This window comes from Apis cerana, linkage group LG11 (assembly GCF_029169275.1).
Source record: "Apis cerana isolate GH-2021 linkage group LG11, AcerK_1.0, whole genome shotgun sequence".
Lineage (NCBI taxonomy): Eukaryota > Metazoa > Arthropoda > Insecta > Hymenoptera > Apidae > Apis > Apis cerana.
The window spans coordinates 4,755,910-4,777,783 of NC_083862.1; the positions used below are offsets into that span (position 1 = coordinate 4,755,910).

Genomic DNA, 21,874 nt, shown 5'->3' on the forward strand with positions numbered 1-21,874 from the left:
ATATTTTTCATAATTTCTGTTTTTAAAAAATCTTATATTTATAGTTTTAAAATAACTTAATTATTTGCGATTCATTACTTTATATTAACTAAATATTACTATATTATTAAATATATATAAACTTATATATTTATATTTATTTCATCTTTTTAAAATAAAAAATAAAAATCATAATATAAGTATTTAAATTATTCAAATATATTTAAGTATATAAGAACAGATTAAAAAAAATTTTATTTTAAAATGATTAAAATTCTTAATTATAATTAAAAAAATATATGAATTATTTTAATAATTAATTGTTCTTAACATTTAATGATTTAATAATTAACATTTTAATAATTAATTTTAAATTATTTAGATTCAATAACTTTTTAATATTATCTTATATTATTTATTTTACCATAATTTGTGAAATAATTAATATAATACAAATAATATAAATAATATAAAAAATATATATGATATATATATATATAAAATATAATTAATATAATAAAAATAAATTTATATTTATTTTAATAAAAGAAAATAAATAAAATTAAAATAATAAAAGAAAAGAATATTATAATATATTAAAATATTAAATATATTAAATAGATTATAATATCAATTTAAATATAAAATCTAAATTAATATATAAAATATAATTAATTTCGATTGGAAAAGTATAAAGATATTGTATCAATTGTTATATCAAATTATCTATCAAATTATATTTATATTATTGTTGTTATATTTTGTATAGTATAATAAGAAAATAATTGTTAGCGCTAAAACTTATATTTATTTATGAAATATTAAATATAAAATTTAAGATAAATTCAATATCTTTTATAATTCATTAAAAATAAATTTTAAATTATTTAAAAATTCATTTAAATTTTGATATTTTTCTTAAAGTAAAATTTTTAGGCATTTGTATTAAATACAATTATTTATTATTGAAATTATCGCAAATACATTACGTAATTTATACATTACATTTATACATATGTATATCTCATAATAATTATTTTTTATAAGTTTTATGACGAACAGAAAGTAAATTAAATTTAAAAATATAATTACGAGATATTTAAAAAAAATAAATAAAGAAATATTTGTAAATTACATATATATTATTTTTTTTCTTTTTTTGAAAAAGAATTGATTTTGAGTCATTTAATAGTTATTTCTTTTTAATTATATTAAATATGTGATCTAATTATGTATTAAATATATCTAATTATATGTTTTAATATACATATACATATATGAAAAAACATATAAGAAATGATTTAAAATAAAATAAAAATTTATCTAATAGAAAAATTTAAAAAAAAAATATAATTTAAACTTAAAAAATATGTATATAATTTAATTTTATATTTTAATATCTATTTAATATTTAATGTGTTATTTTTTAATTTTAATAATTTTAATTCTTCTTCGAATAATAATTTAATTTAATTTATATATTTTTTTATCTTTAAAGTTTATGCTAAAAATACGCTAGAAACTTGTTAGAAGTTTATTAATTTATTTCATTAATTTTTATGAATAAATAAAAATAATAATAAAAATGATAAATCCTACAAATAAAATTTGAAAAATAAATTATGATCAAATATTTCTGAAATTATATAAAGCAATTTATATATAATAATATTTTTATTTTAGAAAATAGTAAAAAGATAGAATAATGAATTTAAAAAGCTAACATTTCAATTGCAAGACCTAAATCCATACAAGGAGGAGATTTATCACCGGTTACTCGAGCGCTCTAGCGGTGGCATTGGATACTATAATACGACAGTGCTACGTGAGAAATCGTGATGGTGTAGTTTATACCCTGTTTGGTCGTCGTTCCTCGTTTCGTTTAAGTACGTTTAAAATTATTGCGTTCTCAGTGTACTCATTGTATAAATAGATAAAAAACTTTGTAATCACAGTTAACAGTATGTCATTCTCTTTCGAAGTAACTTTTTACTTTTTCGTATTAATGTAATAGGTAAAAGACGTATCGAAGGACCAGGTTATCTTCTTTGTTCGAGAAAAGCCTCATCAGTGAGCAATGGCGCGGGAACTTCACGTTCCAGAATCGATGTGTGTATGGCGTAGGTGATGATCGGTGTTTGTACATGTGGCATGGTGTTTATAGCGAACAGGAAGATTTACATATCTTACTGGATTGACCAGCTCGTCGGTTTTTGGATACGAGCCGTGTCGTGAGTCGCCATGAGGCGTATTAGCGGTAAGCCAAATGTATTCTTAGCCATTTTAAACGATATTTTTAACAATTTATTAACAATTAGATATATTTTCTTTAAAAATCATTGATCATATTTTGTAATCAAGAGCTTCTGTAAAAAATTGTTTATTAGAAAGAATATTTATTAGTAAGTGATTTTCAACTTTTCTACAATATCGCGCATGCGCTAATTTTGCGAATTTTTTGCGAATTATTTAATATTTATTATTTAAATCGTATTAATAGTTTATTTTATATATATTATATTTAATAACAATTTTTTATATTCGAACATTGATTTCTGCAAAATATTCTATTATATATTTTTATATTTTTTAAATTAATAATTAAATTGTATTTAATTTTTTCAAAAGTCATTTTACATTTCGTTAAATTTAAATAAAATAAACATAATTGTTTACATTTGATGTTTCTTCTGCAGTTATGGTTTATTATTCGTTGATTTTATCATCGTTAGAATATTATATGAAAAATAAAACAAAATTTACAATGAATTTATAAATTTCTTATTTAATGATTCAATTTGATAATATTAGAATTGAATCATACTTGTGTATATATATATATATAAACATTTAATTTAATATATATATATATATAAACATTTAAATTAGATAAAATAATAAATAGATCTATATGAAATAATATATATTGTTGAACATAAATGTAGTATTTTTATATTACAGAATTAACACAGAAAATAGTAAAGCTAGAAAGTTAAATTACTTGTATCTAGCAAATGTGTTTGAATTTTTTTTTTCTGTTGAGTAGAAAAAAAGCTACTTGAATAATTTTTTATTTACAATAAAAAATATTAACTAGAATGGAAAATTAATTTCTGGAATAAATCGAATTAATCGAATAAGAAAAGTATAAAAATAATTCTTTAATATTTGATATGTCGAATTACGATTTTCCTATTGTTTATATTATATAGTTATAAAAATTAATATAGATTAATTTATTTTATATAATAAAATATAACTATTTTTTCATCATTTATAATTTAATAAATATAAAAATTTAATATATAATAAAATATTTTTAAATGTAATAAAGAGTTTATAAAAATTTGCATCTGATATAAAACAATTTGATTTTAATTTTTTTAAAATCTACATTGATTCTATTCATTTTTATTATTTAAAAAATTTTTTTATTTATATTATTTTATATTACTTTATATTATTATTTTATATGTTGTTAAATATTAATATGCTCTTAAACATTTTTATAGATATATTTTAATTTTGTACAATTCATAGAAGTATTATTATTATTTTTAAATATTTTAGAATAAAGATATTCATAATATTGAAACTCTTTAAAATTAGAAAAATTTTTACTTTTTAACTATAATAATATTATGATAATATGAATTTATTTTTATATAATCAATAATAAAATTAATTGAATTAAATTTATTTTATACAATCAATTTAGTGCAATATTTTGTATAGTTATATATAGTATGAAATATAAAAATTTAATTTTTTATGAGTCAAAAAGATAAATAATGTATATGTTATAAATGTTAATAATGATAATAGCAATGACCATGAATTTGAATTTGAAAAATTCCATTTAAAATTTATTTGAAATTTTTGTTTTTAATATATATTTTTATAATAATATTATATTCTTAGAATAATGCTTAGAAAAAAAAAATAAACATTGTAGATTTCAAATCTCACAATGTTTTAGATTCAAGTGAATTTTATGATCTTTTTAAAAATATTTTTTTATGATATTTTTAAAAATATTTTGATAAATCTTTATAAAAATATAATATTGAATTTAATACATAAAAAAAATGTAATTAATTGTTATTATGAAATTCGTACAAATAATTTTTTATTGCTTTATATTTATCTTCGTTTTCTTGTATGACTAAACTAATGTTTAATTTAAACATTATATATCAATGAATCATGCATATTGATATATTCCTTAAATTTTATTCTGTTATTTTTTTTATTATTATAATTATATTAATATTACTAATGTATAAAAAATGTTTATATTTTATAAATCAAAATAAGAAATGATAATCATACATAATTTTTTTTAGGGATTATATTAATTATATTATATATCTAATAATTAATTATATTATATTATATATATTAGATATATAATTATATATCTAATATATCAATATTTTATTATTTCAGACAAATATTACAAGATGTTATTTTAAAATTAAAATAAATTTATTTTAAAATTTATTTTAAAATTATAGAATTTTATTATAGAATTTCAAGTTTTAGTAGAAAATTATTTAATAGAATTTATTTAATAGAAAATAAATAGAAAAAGATAAGAATGTTAGTTTCTTATTTGTTTATTAATCATTTTTTATATATTTTTTTTTTCATTTTCTTTCTACTTTCTTTTTTAATAAAAATATGTATCTATTATGTATCAAAAAAAATATCTCGAATATATAATTTCTTTGATTATGCGAAAAACATTTTTATTGATTCATTATGTATGTAATTTATATTGCTTATATTGTGTGTGATAAATTAATATTGTATAATAATAATATTGTATATAATAAATTTTTTATATTGTTTATAAAAGTTTATAAACTATTAGTTGTTCTATAAAAGAATTAAGAAATTGGAAAGAAAGATGAAAGATGATCAAAAAGATGAAATTAAGGAAAAAAAGAGTAAAACATAGTAAAAGAATGAATGTAATATTTACATATATGTACGTGTAAGAAAAGAAAATAAAGGAAAAAAAAATATATATATGGACTACGTTTATTCTACTTTTTCATTTATATTATGGAACGTTTTGAATATCAAAAAGAAACGTGTGAACATAAATAAAATTATCCAATTCTAAGCTAATTGATAAGATTATTAAAAATTTAATGATAATTAAATTATGGATTATAATACAATAATTTTATGTAAAAATTGTTTAAAATTTTTTGATTTTTTAACTTTTTTTTTATTATTTCGATTAATTTTAATATTTTAATATTTAAAAATTTTTATTAAAAAATTTTAAGAAAATATATATTTGATTTTTGAATAATATCGATGATTAATTTTATAAGATACCTTAATTTTATAAAATATTTTATCATTTTATCATTTCCAATTTTTTTTTTATGTTGTGTTATTTACAGAAAGATATAATTAAATAATAATATAATATGTATATAGTATTTAAAATCATAATAATAAGATATATTTTTACAAATATGTCTTATAAATATATTTTTATAAATAATTATGACATTGGAAAGATTAAATATTTTTGAAATATATATTAAAATTTGTAAATTTTTAAATTGCATCAATTACATTATTCTTAATTGTATTAAGAATAAAGTTTTTATTTAGATTATTTATTAATTGTAAAGATACAAATCAGAACATAATATGTCCTTATACTTTGTTTTTTCATTCAAAATATGAATTTTTATAGTATCATATACTTTTTTGTTTTTTTTTAGTTTTCTTATCAATTGAACATAAAAAGAATTTCAATAGATAGAAATATTTAAAACAAAAATCTATAATAAAAAATATAGTTGCAAACTAATATTATTCAATTATATTTTGTATTTTTGAAGAAAATATGACATCGTGAATAAATTCTAAATTATAATATGATAGAAAAATTGAAAAAATTAAATTTATTAAAATTAAATTATTAAAAAAAACATTTTATTTATAATATATTTTATTAAAATAATTTTTTTTAATCATTTAAATTCATTATTTGTTTATTATTTTATATTAATTCATTATATATCATATGATGTAATAATATTTTAAATAAAACAAATTAATTATTTCAATCTACTTATTTCAATTATCTAATAAAAATTATATGTAGAATAATTGATTATTTTTTTTTTTTAAATATCTAATCAATAAAAGATTAAAAAATATTTCAATAAAAGATAATTAATTTATTGTAAAAATTATGTAAAAAATAATCTAATTATTTAAAATTATTTATATAAAAGTTATGGAGTTTTCTCTTTCAAGAAGTAAATATAATTTTTAAGTATATATAATTTTTAATAATTTTTTTCTTTCATTTAAAAATACATTTTTAAAAAGAAATATTATATTTATTTGAGAATTTTAATTTAAATTATAATCCTTCTATTATTTAGAATAGTTTTTATCAACTGTAAAATAATTATAATTATATATTTTCACGATAAATTTTGTAAAATATTTATTCACAATAAATGAATGAAATAAAAAAGCTAATTTTATCACAAAATCATCGTAAATTAATCTAAATTAAGTAAATAGAAATAAATATTATAACATATAATTCACCGATTATTCTAATTATTCTAATTATGTTTATTTAAGTTTTGTATAAAAAATATATATGAAAAAAAATATTAAAAATTAAAATATGTTTTATTTCATTTAAAAATTATTCTTACGTTTATAAAGTAATAAAAAAAAAGTAACAAAAAATGAATAAAAAAAATGAAACAAAAAAGTAACAAAAAAAAGTTTAAAAAAAAATGTATAAAATTTGTCAGATATTAAAATGATTGTTTAACTAAAATAATTTTTAAAATAAATTTTGAAATGTGAAACACTGATATTTGTTTTGTATTTGTAAAAGTATTCAATATATCCTTTATGTTTGTATATGTTAAACATAAATACACACAAAATTAATATCGGCAAATTATATTTGTGTATTTTATGCATACAATTATATATTTTCAAATATTCTTTTTATATTTCATGCTTTATGTTATATGTATTCATTATCATACGACTATTATTAATAAATAAGATAAAGATTTTAAATGCTTTTGCAAAGATAAATTTTTTTATTTGTCTATTGCATTTGTAATTATAGTTATGCGAAGAAACTTATGATATTATTTATGATATTATTTATGATATCATATATTTCTATAAATGTTTTTCATAAAATTTTTCATTAGAAATGATTCGGAAATGTTTTATAGAATTAATTTTAGAATTAAAATATTTTTAAGTATTTTGATTAAATGTTTATTATTTGTTTCATTAAGAATTATAAGACAAAATATATATCTCTCTTTTATTTTTTCATATGATTATGTTATTATATTTTTTATATAATTATGATTGTTCAACAAGATGAGAAAATAGACATAAACAAATGCACGTGATCGATGCATGAGTAGGACAAAAATGATTTTATATTTTTGAAAGATTATATTTGCTAGTGCATGTTTTAGATATACTCATGAAAAAATTTTAATTAATCAAAATAGCAAAGAAAATAATAAAGTTCATAGTGAAGCTTTCAATGTATGACGTTAATCTACTATGTGATTATTTCTATTATATATATTATATATAAAATAACAGCAATTCTTATATTTGTTTAATAAATTGATTTTTTTTCTATTTCTCTTCGTATCTGATATCGTATTTGTTATGGTAAGTTAAATCTATTTAATTTCTTGAACGAGTGATTTTGTGGATTGCAGATAGGATATTAAAGAGATTAAAGCTGATTAAAGCTGATTAAAGCCATAGATATTAAAGCCATATTTGGATTAGCTCATAATGACTTTTACGGTGTTATACTAGTAACATCTGGATAAGCAATATTCAATGTTTAATAATGTCTTTATATATGCAATTTTCAATACACAATGTATAATATTAAAAATTTCTTAATCTAAAAATTTTTTAATCTAATTAAAAAATTAATAAGTAATTGAAAATTTTATTTTGGCTCAGTTTCTCTTTCTTTAAATTTCAATCGGTGACCAAATATTGAATTGATAACAATTTATAAAGTGAAAATGATTGTATTAGTTTTATTATATTAATCCTGAATTCAATTGCAGATAAAATTTAATTATATCTAGTTTTTTTTAGTAATATTGCTAAAAAATACTTGAAACAAAAATTTTAGATTTAGAAACTACTCTTCTGTATCTTCTATCTCTAAATTTCATCGATTGGAAGTACAATAAAAAATTCAAATCAATTGGTTCAACTTTAAAAATGTTAAAAATTCAATTTTAAAAGCTATTAGAATCATGAAATAATAGTATCTGAAGATCGAAAAATAATATTATATTGGCAATTAATAGTTACAGCTATAATAAATAAACATTTTAGATTTATGTTTACTGCCTTGTCTTATTGTACGTTACATTTTATGTCATTTGAATTGGTATGATATTTGAATTATTAATAATATTATTATATTATATATTACATAGTGTATTTTTTATAAAATTCAATTTGAACCAACTTGTAATATATTGTGTTTTATATTCATATGAAAAACTTTTCTTTATTTATTTATTTTTTTATTTTTATTATTACATTATTAATTCTTTTTCAAACATTGTGATTTTTATTACATCAACCATATATTAATTTATATTTATATTTATCTGATATTTATAGAGCTAATATATTATTATAGATAATAATAATATTATAAAGTTAATAAAATAATATATATATGTATTTATTAGATATTAATATAGAAAATATTTCCTTTAATTTGCAACGAATATTAAAAAATTGAAACTATCAAAAAACTGATGTTATTTAGTATAAAGAGATTGAAATTTATTGAAGTGAAACGAGAAAGAGAGATTCTCTGTCTTCATTGCATTGCTGTTGCACACTGTTCCCGTCTTGTTTCATTTAATCTAAACTTAAATTATTTATAATAACTTAAATTAATAAATAAATTTCGAGCAATATTTTTGTATATCAAATTTTATATTTAGTTTCACGTCTAGAATTGATCCTTCAAATTTAATTATATTAACATATATAATTTATATGTATAATATAATATAAGAAAATATATATAAAACAAATATAATATTATTAATATTGTGTATCAATATATAATAATATCAATATATATTAGTGTATCAAATAATATATATATATTATATATATTTTCGTAATATTTTTTTGATGATTTCACATTCTTAGTAGATATTCTAACATTATAAATAAATAGAAATGTTTTATTTACTTAAATATATGAGAAAATATCTTTTTTAAAATTGAAAGAAAATATATTCCAATTTATTCAGATATAGTTATATTTGATTCTTATATATTTGATTCTTCAAAACAATCAAATAGGTATATAATCAAATAGTATAAAGATTTGCAGAAACATACATTAATAGTTAATTTCTCAAGATAACTTTCCATTTTAAGCTTTTGTTAATGTTTATGCATATTGTAAAAGTTGGGTTTGAATTCTTTCCAAATTGATAGTCATCTTCGAAATGTATCTATTCTCCGATTTATGTGCATCCTTAAGTCTTTCGATATGTACAATCTTGAAATCTTTGGATAAACAGGTATTCAACAATTTCTTCAACTGTCAAATGACTTTATTGATTTACTGATTAATAATAATATTAATTAAATAAAGAAAAATAGATAAATTTTAATCAATTGAGTATGGATCATTTCGCTGTTCGGATTAATATCGAATGTGTGTGTGTGTGTGTGTGTGTGTGTGTGCGTGCGCGCGCGCGTGTAATATATACACATATAAAAATAAAAATCATTTTATTTTATTTTTTAAAAGTTTATATACGTTTCAAACGAAAGGATTAAGGTCTTATCTTTATTCGAAGCCACTTCCCAATTAATTATATGAGTTCATTCTTTTTTTCATCGATATTCCTAGTTTCTCGATATAATGCAACGTTTATAGTGCTAATTATAAATAGGTGAAAGAAAAATATTTTCCACTATTTCAGGATAATAAGCAGTCACCTGATCTGATCTGTTCATCCCTACTTTGTGAATGTTGTAATCAAGAACGACGTCTGGTTTTGTCTTTGTAACTGGCTCTTCTTGTGACCACATAACAACGTAAGTTGTAGAAGCTGTGTGGCATGCTAACAGCATCAACACATCTTTCGCGTCTCTCCATTTTAGGCAGTGCAGATGCTTTCTTCTTACCGATATTTTTTTATCTTTTTTTAATCTTGTATAATTGGTTACAAAAGGTTTTTATCTATTCAAATAAATAATAACGTGTTATAAATTTAATTATTCAACATATTTAATTATTGTAATGTTTAGCTTCTTGATTTTTTATATTAATTGAATTTTAATTCGAAGCATTATACATTTTGGATTTTTTGTTACTTTTTATTCAAGATTTTGATGAATTGTTAAAAATATTGATTTTATTTGTAGACATTAAATTTAAATATTTCAAAAGTTACATGTATATTTAAATTACTTTTAAAATAAAAATAAAATAAAATTTTTCATTTTGCGATTTAATTGTTTAATCAAAAGATAATTTAAATAATATACAAATGTTTTTATTTAATCAAATTAAATAAAAATCTCATATAATATTACGAAATATTAAAACAAGAAAATTTATATACACATAATTTTTTAATGAATTCATTCTAAGTTATTATTTGATTTTACATATCAAAATTTATAAGAAATCTATATAAATCTATATAACTTATAATTTAAAATTTATAATATTATATATTTATATATTTATAATATATATATATTATAAATTTATAATATTATAATATTATATAAATTTATATTAGATATATATTGTAATATAATTATAATATAAAGTTTTATTTTATATTTATCTTTTTTTTCTGTATACATATGTAATGATTAAATATGTGTTTAGTTTTTTTCTATTCTTAAGATTAAAAAGTTGACAGTACTGTTTTAAAGCGATAGTAGATGCAAGTCATAAAATATAAAGAAATATAAAGGAATGAGGAAGTTTCAGATAGTTTGTTAATCATTAAGTTTACATTTCTTTATGAAGTACATATATATATATTTATTATTGTTAAATCATATAGAGATTAATTTTCAGTTTATTCATTTATTTAAATTTTTATCATCAATAAATTCAATAAATTGGTGGCATAATGATTAGTTTTTATTTTGAATAAAAATATTATAATATCAAAATATTAATGAGTTAATTATTAATGCAACAATATTCATGTTTTTACACTTATATCAAAATATAAACAATATGAATACAGAACTTATTGCATCCCCTATATTTTAGAATTTAATATTTAGATTTATTATAATTTCACATATTTCTTATATTATAATTTTTAAATTTGATTTTTAAATTATCAGAAATATCACTTATATTTAAACATTATATTTAAATATTTAAATAAAATATTATGAAATGAATAATAATTTACAGAAGATTGTAAAGAGAAAATAATAAAATACAAAAATTATTGTTTGATTTTTCATTTCAAATCAATATTTAGATAAATAATTGATAATTGTAAATGCTTCTTTTCAAATCTAAATTTTCAATTATTAAAAAAATTCAATATTCAAATTTTGCTTACATAAATAAAAAAATTCTTATTTGATTTATATTTAAATATTTATATTAAAATTCAATTAATTTATATCATGAAATATAATTAAATATAGTATAATTTTAATTTAATGAAAATAATTTTATTTTATTTGCATTTGCATTAAATTTTAATTATAATTTCAAATTCAATAATATTGAAATTCAATAATAATGAATTTATGTTAAATTTTTGAAATAAATTTTTGAATTGATTTTTTTGAAAATTTTGTTTAAATAGTATTTTTAATATGCATAATTATATATTATTGATTATGTACATTATGTACATTTTTTAAAAATATAAATTAAATTAATTTTACATAAAATATAATTTTTATTAAGTATCCAATAAATCGCTTAAAAAATACAGAATAAAAATGATGTAATTTAATATTAATAGAAGAGATCATTTTTTTTATATAATATAAAGTCAAGAATATTATAAACTTTTTATATTAAATTGTTGTTATTTATTATTGTTATAAATTTGGAAAAATTTTGATTTTTTAAAAAAATATTGCTAAACACTGATAAATGCAAAATGGATATAATAAAATAGCATAAGTTATAGAATATTTTATATTAATTTAATATCATTATCTCAGTATATTATAATTTTATGTAATCATAATATATTAATTTTACTTTAATTATTTAATTAATATCTTTATTAATTATAGAAGAAATGAATTAAATTTTATTTTTTTCTAAAATATTTATTGTATTTCATAAATATTGCAAATTTAAATTATTAATTAAATTAACGAATATTATGCAGTTATGAACATTTTCACATAATTGAATTATAAAATAGATAAAAAATCATAATATATACTAAAGAAAAAATAACAAATTGATCTAAAATAAAAATAAAATAATAGGATAAATTATTAATAAAAAATAATTTTTAATATTTTACATAATTTTACATTTTACATTTAAAATATATTATAAAATTAAGAAAATATTAAAATATTTAATTTTTATAAAAATTATTATAATAAATTACTATTTTAGTTATGTCATATTCTGGTTATAAATTTTTAATATATTCGAATATTTTTGTAATGGAAAAAATATTTTTGATTTTATTTAATTTTTAATATTATTTTATTGTATCAAGTTAAATAAATCATATTTAGTAAAATACAATAAATATTCTATCGAAAGAAAATTTGAATTTATTTTTTCTATAATTAAGAAAAATATAAATGTCGTTAACATATTTTAATAATTAAACATATGTTAATAATCAAATATTTTTACAAATATACAGTATTTTACAAATATATATATATATATATATATTAATTCTCATTAATTGATAAATTTAATTTCAATAAACATATTATTAAATTATTGTTGAAAAATATTGTTTATATAAATTATGTTTGTAACTATTTATTTTATAAACAAATTATTTTTTATGGATTAGTTTTGTAAATATGAATGTTTGTATTCTCTTACTAAAAAAAATTTGTAGAAATTTAAATTATTTATATAATTATATAAATTAATATATATATCTACAAATTATATGCTTTTATAAAAAAAAATAAAATAAAATAAATAAAAAGTAAAAACTTTTTCATTTACAAACTTTATTTATTTAAAAAATTGCTTTTTTATATTTATTCGAATTCTTAAATATTTCATTTTAATTAATAAAATGAGAAATACGTGCATATGTGTTATATAAAATCAAAGCTTAAAGCTCTTATATCTTATATTATATATCTTATATATCTTATATATCTTAATTTATCAGAAATTTTCATTTTATGTAATTCAGAAATTATATATCACAACAATATTTTAATATTGTTTTTTATTTTTCATTTTATATATTTATAATATTTAATATATATAAAAAGATTATATCTGAAATATGTTATTGAAATTTTTACATAAAGTATTTAAAAAAATTATGTGAATATTTAAAATTTTTTGTAAGACTTTTATTGAAAAATATGTCGGACGTATTCACATTCACAATTTAAAAATAATGAAAATATGATTATGATCTAAGATTAATTCTTGCGTTCTATTCTATATAATTTTTGATAATAAAAAAAATTGATCTTCCTCATTTTGGATCATCATTTACATTAATGATTTTTGTATAACGCGGTTACATATTTTATGTATGAATTCGTTATCATGCTATACAAGAATTTTTCTCATATAACACAAATAATATAAAGTATATTTGAAATTATTATTATCACATTAATTTGTATTTTCTATATTGATGATTTGATCGAAAAATTAATATTTTATATTTTTATGCTTTTTTAATAAAGAATTATATTATATTTAAAATTAAAGAATCTATATTTATATGACATTTTTTTTTTTGTTTTTTTCTTATTTATTATATTTTATTTCTGTATAATGTTAAAAATCTAAAATACTTCATATTTTCATGAAATAGTACATATTTGTTATTTAAAATGTATATTATTTAACTCATCATAGACAAAATATAAAAATAGATATATCATCTAAACTTTTTATCAAAATATTCATAACCCAAACTTTGATTGGCATATGATTAGAAAAATATTGATTTTATGTTCTTTATTCATAAATGATGACCATGCAATGAAGAAATTATTAAAATTCCATTTATTTATTTAAGCTATCAGTTAATTGGACTAATTTATTTATTTATTTGAGACAAAATTCAAAGAATAAAATTCAAAAATCCAATTAAATTTTTTAAGATAATGAATTTAAAATAGATTATTGCATTATTCTAAAGAAGAAATGATATGAGAATACCATTATGATATAATCCTTTGTCATATGTTGCTATATTATCTTATTTTATATTAACTCTTTTTATTATTAATTTTAACTCTTTTGATCAAAACGTATTTATATAGATTTAATTAGAAATAGCCAATCAAATCCGCATTCTTTTATTTTAAAATTTTTGTTTAACATCTAATTATTTATATTTTATATTTTTCTTTTATTTTTTTTTTCAGTACTTTAAAACTTTGCAGTTTTCACTTAGCGTTAATTATACATACACTTTAAAATTGACAAGTATAGAATATGTTTTATAATATTAATAAAATAATTTAAATGTTTTATAATGTTTTATAATAATTTAAATTTTTTATAATTAAAAAAGAAATATTTTTTATAATTTTTCAAATTTTGCGAAATCTTAAAAAATTTGTTATCAGCTGAAAAAATTATTATATTGGATAAAAAAATAATTCATGAATATTATATATATTTCGTTTAATCAAAAAAGCTTATTTTCAATATTTTTAAGATCATATTTAATCTTTTCCAAAAAATATTGTTTTCAATTCTCAACTTTGCAAGCAAAAATTTTATTTTAAATTGGATGTTAATCGATAAAAAAAATATGTATTAAATATTTAGTTGAGAAAAATCTAATCTCTACGATAAATTTCATCAAAATTACATGAGTCAGTTTTTTATTGATATTCATATTTATATTTATTGATATTTGATATTTATTTATTACCTCTTTCGGAATATGGAAATAAATATAAAAAATTCTTTAAATGCATATATTGAATATGTGAATATATATATAGATAAAATTTAATGTAATAATAATTTTTTATAAATTATTAAAATATTCCAACTTATAAATTTAACTTAAGATCAAACAGCAATTATATATATAGGAAAAAGTTGTTCAAGATCTTGATTTTGATAACATATTCAAATTTTATCAAAATTGGTAAGGATTATTCTTTAATTAATTAATAATTAATTTGAAAATTAATTTTCTTTAATTTTCCTTTTCAGTCAAAATTAATTAATTTATTAAAATTAATTAATGAATAAGCAATAATTATTGTTAAAAAAATTGTATTCATGACATGATGATTTATAATTTGGATTTTTTTATTCTTAAAGTCTATTTAAGTTTGAATAAAAAGGAACAGTTTAAAGTGAATGCTATCTCTTGAAGGATCAACTATGATTATAAGATTACAATTTTGTTTGTATTGTGAGCTATGAGTTGAACCTAGTAATTGAATAGTGATTGATTCTGATTGATGACTGATTGATGATCGACTGAATTTTATCTGATTTCTAATTATGTTTTAATTTGCATTGTACTTGAATTCTAGCTATGGTCTAATTTAAATTTTATTTCAATTAACTAATCTGATCTGAACTTTATGGATTAAATTATATCTAATTTGATTTGGAAAATTTCAAATTTTCTTTCTTCAATCATTATCTTCTGCGAAAATGCAAATTAAAAAGAAATTAAAAAAACTAATGATTATGTTGGAGAGCGATTTTCAAGAATGGTCGAAATGTCGCAACACATAGAAATTAGGATCCTTCCGACTGCTTCTATGGTAATTCATCTTGAATTTGACTTAAATTCTAACTTGTGAACTCGACATCGCTGTTATATTTTAATTTCGACTATAGAGAATTAATGAAAATCTGTGGGAATTATATCCGTTTGTAAATTACTAAAATTTAAACTGTCGAAAATAAAATTTAATTTTAAACTATGCTGCTTCTGATTGCTTCAAGTTCTAATTTTTGTCTTTAACATTGTTACATAAAAAAAATAGTCTTAAATAATTGTTATTAATATTGTTAATTCATAGATTTATATTATTTTAAAATATGTATTATTTATTCGATTCGTTACGAGATTTATTATAATTTTTATTAATTTATATCGATTTCTAGAATTTTAGCAATCAATTTTTATATTCTGATAGGAATTCGATGAAAATAGTAATAGAATTCTAGAGCTTTAAGAATTTTTTGAACAAAAAAATATTGTGTGAGTGATTTATTCCTAACATTATTTGTGATTTAAATAAAGTATATTGGAAATTGAAATATTAAATTTTATAAATTTACATTTTAATAAAACTCTCTTAATATTATGAGAAAATATAGAAATATTTTTTAATCATTTTCATTATTATCCAATGTTACATACCACATAATTATTTTTTAAATTAAATCATATTAATATAATATTTTTAATATCAATTTAAATATTAATATAATATTTTTCATCAGTAATAAAATTTTAATTTTAATAAATTATATCTTTTTTTATAAAAAACCACAAAAAAACATTTTTATAATAATCTATACAATAATCGAAAAAATAAATTTTTTCTAAAATCTTAAAAAGATTTCTTAAAAGAATTAATAAAAAAATTATATGATTTGTATCTTTATCTTTATTTTTATTTTATTTTATTTTTATTTTATTTACACTTATTTTAATTATCAAATATATAGGATTTTTCAATTTTTCTAAACTATATGTGAAATATTTTTATATTAAAAAAAAATTTCATTTGAGATTATTAAAAATTATAATAAAAGTACGAAAGAAATAATAATTATTATGATGATGATATAATTAAGAAAAAAAAAGAATAATAAAATAATAATGAAATTAATAAAAGGTATCAATATTAATAGTTTCGCATAATCGATAGAAAAAAATTTTAATGAAAGAAAAAATTCAAATAAATGTTGATATAATAAAAAAAAAAGATTATATAAAAGAAAATAATTAATGTTTTAATAATTGTTTTGTATTTATATTCAACGTTCTATTAAAAATAATCAATAATAATATACATAATAAATAAATATAATAATAATATATTTAATAATATAAATTTTTTAAATATATAATTGTTGCAATTATGAGATATTAAACAAAATTCATTTATTATGTACAATTTTCAATGAAATATTTTTTGAATTTTTATAATATATTGTGTATAATATTTGAAAGACATTTGATATTGAATGTAATGTTTATTTATTTCGAATGTAAATATAAAGAATTGCAATAAACATTGTATCTTCATTTTCATCCACACTTCTCAATATTTGTGTTATTTTTAAAATTCATAATATTAATATATATATATATATAATAAAATAAAGACCATAATTAAGATTTATTGAAATTAAATATAAATAAATAAAAAATATTCTGCAAATAATTTTTTTTCGTTTATAAATATTTATAATGTTATGAAATTCGAATAAAAAACTTTGTTATTTTTACGTTATAATTATATATTTAAATAATATCATTTTTATCAATTTTATATTTTTTAGCCGTTATTCTTGGATTATTTTTATTAAGAATTTTGAATATTTTTAGATGAATTTATTTGACAATTCTCAGACTTTCATTTAAATGGCATTTATAAAAATATAAATTTCCATCATAATTGTTTATTGAAGAATATTATAGATTACAAATTATATAAATTAAATTATTTTAGTGTAATATATTAAACTACCCTTAAAATCTTTCAAAATATAGAATTTTAAATATTTTTAACAATATTTAATCTTAAACAGAAAGCAACAAGAGTTGATATATAAAATATTAAGTGTATTTTCATATAAAATTAATGATATTTCCATTAAATAAAAAATCAATACAGTTATAAAAACTTTACGTAAAGTAAAAATTTATATTTTTCAATATGAAAATGTACATCTTTTAATAAAATAGTTTTAGATTAATAAATTTAAAACAATAGTAACCGAACATACAAAACATATGATATGATATGATATCTATATATATATATATATATATATATATATATATAAAAGAAATATATAAAAATATATAAAATATATAAAAATATATATATATATAAAAGAAATATATGATATATATATCATATGTTTTTTTTTTATTTTTAATATAGATAATGTACAATAAAAGTATATTAAATTTTTCTATGTATCAATTTTTCCTAGTTCTCTAGTTATATTCTTTCCTAGTTACATATAGATGTTCAAAGATTTATTAATCAGCATTTTTCTTATAAACGGATGAAAAAAATGGTAATTAGGAGAGAAAAGTTTTTTTGTTTTCTATAAACTATATAATGATGTAATTTTTTATAATTTTTTAATATTAATTATTAATTATTTATTAGTTATTAATTTTTAATTATTAATTTTTTATATATTTCTTTAAATATTTTCGAGAAACAAAAATGACTTTCAATTTTTTAAATATAATACAGCATATATTTCTATTAAAATAAATTTATTCATATTTATGATTGTGATGTTCAAATATAAGGTCAGAAATGAAGAAAATAGTTTGTATACGAATTACGTACTACTTGTACTATGTTTACTTGTTTATTTATTAATTTAATAGATTTTTCGTTATTTATGTACCTTATAAAAAATTTATTTTGATTTCATTTTGATTATTGTGATATTCTATACTAATCCATATAACTCTGTCATTTTTTATTTATCAAACGTACTTCTTTTTTCTTCAAATCGTGGAAATAAAAATTCCACGTCAGAATCATTTAAATTGAATTTTTTTTCATCGCTGAAAATCATGTTTCTAAAAAACATGATTCTGTACAAATTTTAAACGGACTTCTTAAATATTTTTCATTTCATGAAGAAGATTGTTGTTATAATTTTTTGTATTTAATAAATTTGTTCTGTTGCAAAATATAATGCATATTCTTTACTTTATTCGTTTTTTCAAATTTCTGTTTCAGTGACTTTCCTTAGTTTTAACATTAGAAGCAATAGTACTTTGTCTATCGTATTATGTTTTCCAACATGAGATTTTCCAGTAATTCTTTTTTTTTATTTCACAAATATTAATTTAAATAACAAATATTACATTAATTCTTTAAAAGATTATAATGATACTAATAATTTAAATTCTAATAATTTTTCTATTTTTGTAACAGTATAATTTTTTAATTATAACAATAAAATAAAATCAATTTCATTTTTATTTAATTATTTTTTTCTATTCATTTTTTATTTATTTTAGAATTAAATGCATCAATAGTAATTAAAACTAATTGAAATATTTATGTTTATTTTAAATTATTGCTGATTTTTTGAAGAAAAGAAAATTAGTTTAGATATCTATATATTTCTATTTTCTCTTTAAAATTTAAAATGCATTTAGAACATAATTTTGCATATGATAATATGCTGTTAAAATGTAAGATTCAAATAATTTATGTCAGAAATTTTTCGTTATGATTCATTATTCAAAACAGAAATAAATCTTTATATTTTGTTTAATTTTTTTTTTTTAATCAAAGTTTTTTAAAAAATTAAATTGGATTGATATTGAATATTATGTATTATATATTTTTTTTAAATTTATATCTCTTTTGTTTTTTATTAATAAATTTGCAAATTAAAAATTAAATAAAAATGAATAAAAGAATTATTTATTTATATTATAAATTATAAATTATTATTATAAATTATAAATTTAATTATATATTAAATTATATATTATTATAAATTTATATTAATTTTCTAATCAATGAAAATATTCTTTTTATATTATTTAACTTTTAAAAAAGTAATTTTTCATATAATTTAAAAAAAATAAGTTAATAAAAAACAATGAATTAAGAAAAAATGATGAAAATATTATAATTTAATATTAATTATATAATATTATTATAATTTTATAAATATTAAAATCAAATGAATTATAAGAAAAATATATATATAAGCTTATTATACTCTATAACTTGTAAAAGTATAATATAAAATAAAAAATATAAATATAATATAAAAAAATATATATGTACTATTACACTAAAAAAGTCATAAGAGAATAGAATAATCCTTAAATAGAAAGTTGATTAAATTGTATTTTCAATACTTGTTTTAATATTTATATATATATTTTTTATATACTTTACTTTTTTTTACAAGCTATATAAAACAGACATTATTTGTTCTTGTTATATTATTATGGAAAAAAAAATAGTTAAAAAAATATTGATATTATTTATTAAAATATATATTTGTACATATAATTATTTGTAATCAAATTGTAATCGAATTGTAAAAATCTAAATTTTTATTTTAAATGAATTCAAAGAGAAAAAGAATAATAATGATATATATATATATATACACATAAAATATAAATTAATTAAGTTTTATCAATTTTATAGGAAAATTATATTTTCTTCTTTATCTAATCTTTATAAAAATTAAAAAATATTGGTTGGAATATCAATAATATAAACCAATTGTCTAATTTTTATCTTCTTATTTGTATTACTGAATTTACAATTAATTATATTTGAAATTATTAATTATTATATAACAATTAATAAAAAATAATATAAATTATGAATTTTTTTTATTATTTAATGAATAATAAAATTTTTAGTTACATATATTTTGAACAAATAGTTTATGTATAAACAATTAAAATCTTTCTAAACAAATATATATATATGTTTATAAAATATGTTTATGACAATAAGAGATTGCAATTATTTATGACATGATTTTCATAGATTTTTTAATTTAAAAATTCTATGTGTTCGAAACATCAAGTAACATGAGATGATACCACATTACTCGAAACATGATACAATGTTGCCGTAATATATCTTGTTTACGAAAGTCAATTATAAAGCATGGCAATATGGCAAGCTTTGTACATTTTGTTTTCATTCTATTTAGAAACATTTGCACAATTAATTTTTTTTTGTTTTTCATTTATATGTATGTATGTATACATATATATATATATATATATAAAGTGTATATTAATATATTTATCAAATAGTTATTATATTTTGAACAAATAAATTTGTTTGAAAAATGGAATTTACGATTTTAATGTAAACAAAGATAAAATTTGGTATACAAAAATATTGATTAAAGTTTATTTATTAAATTGTGAACAATTTAAATTTGGATTAAATGAAGTGAGAACAAAGTGATAGCAATATGATAAAGACAGACGATCTCATTTTTTTTCGTCTTATTTCATCTAATTGCAAACTTAAATTGTTTATAACTTATAAGTAAGTTTTAATTAACATATTTGTATCAATTTTTGTATGGGCTTCTAAAATTGATTCATCAAAATTATATATTAATGTTAATAAAATTGTATGAATAAATATTTATATATAATAAAAATATTAAACAATATTAAATCTTAACATAAAAAAAAATATATAGCGTTATATGCTAAGTGAATTTTTTAAAAACTTTACATCTAAAATTAATTATTTCTTATCTCTAAATATGCAAAATAAATTTTTGAAATTATTATTTCCTTCTTGTGAAATGAATTCAATGATCACAATTATTTAATATTGAGATTTTAGAAGAAATCATATTAATCAATTATCTTTAATTCTATTTACTTTTAAAAAATTTTGTAACTAC

General features: G+C 16.1%; 1 protein-coding gene across 5 annotated transcripts in view; it reads left to right on the forward strand.

Moving 5' to 3' along the window:
• Nucleotides 1–1,714: 1,714 nt before the first annotated feature.
• Nucleotides 1,715–21,874, forward strand: part of LOC107994552 (caskin-1) — a 95,532-nt gene continuing 75,372 nt past the window's right edge. For 2 of the 5 annotated variants that reach the window (XM_062081473.1, XM_062081477.1), the window contains exons 1-2: nt 1,715–1,865; nt 1,994–2,236. In XM_062081473.1, coding sequence (XP_061937457.1) covers nt 2,221–2,236 — 16 coding nt within the window. In that variant the 5' untranslated portion in view covers nt 1,715–1,865; nt 1,994–2,220. Of the gene's footprint in view, nt 2,237–10,010; nt 10,126–21,874 lie in introns of all 5 variants that reach the window. The other 3 variants (XM_062081471.1, XM_062081476.1, XM_062081475.1) reach the window with 2 other exon arrangements.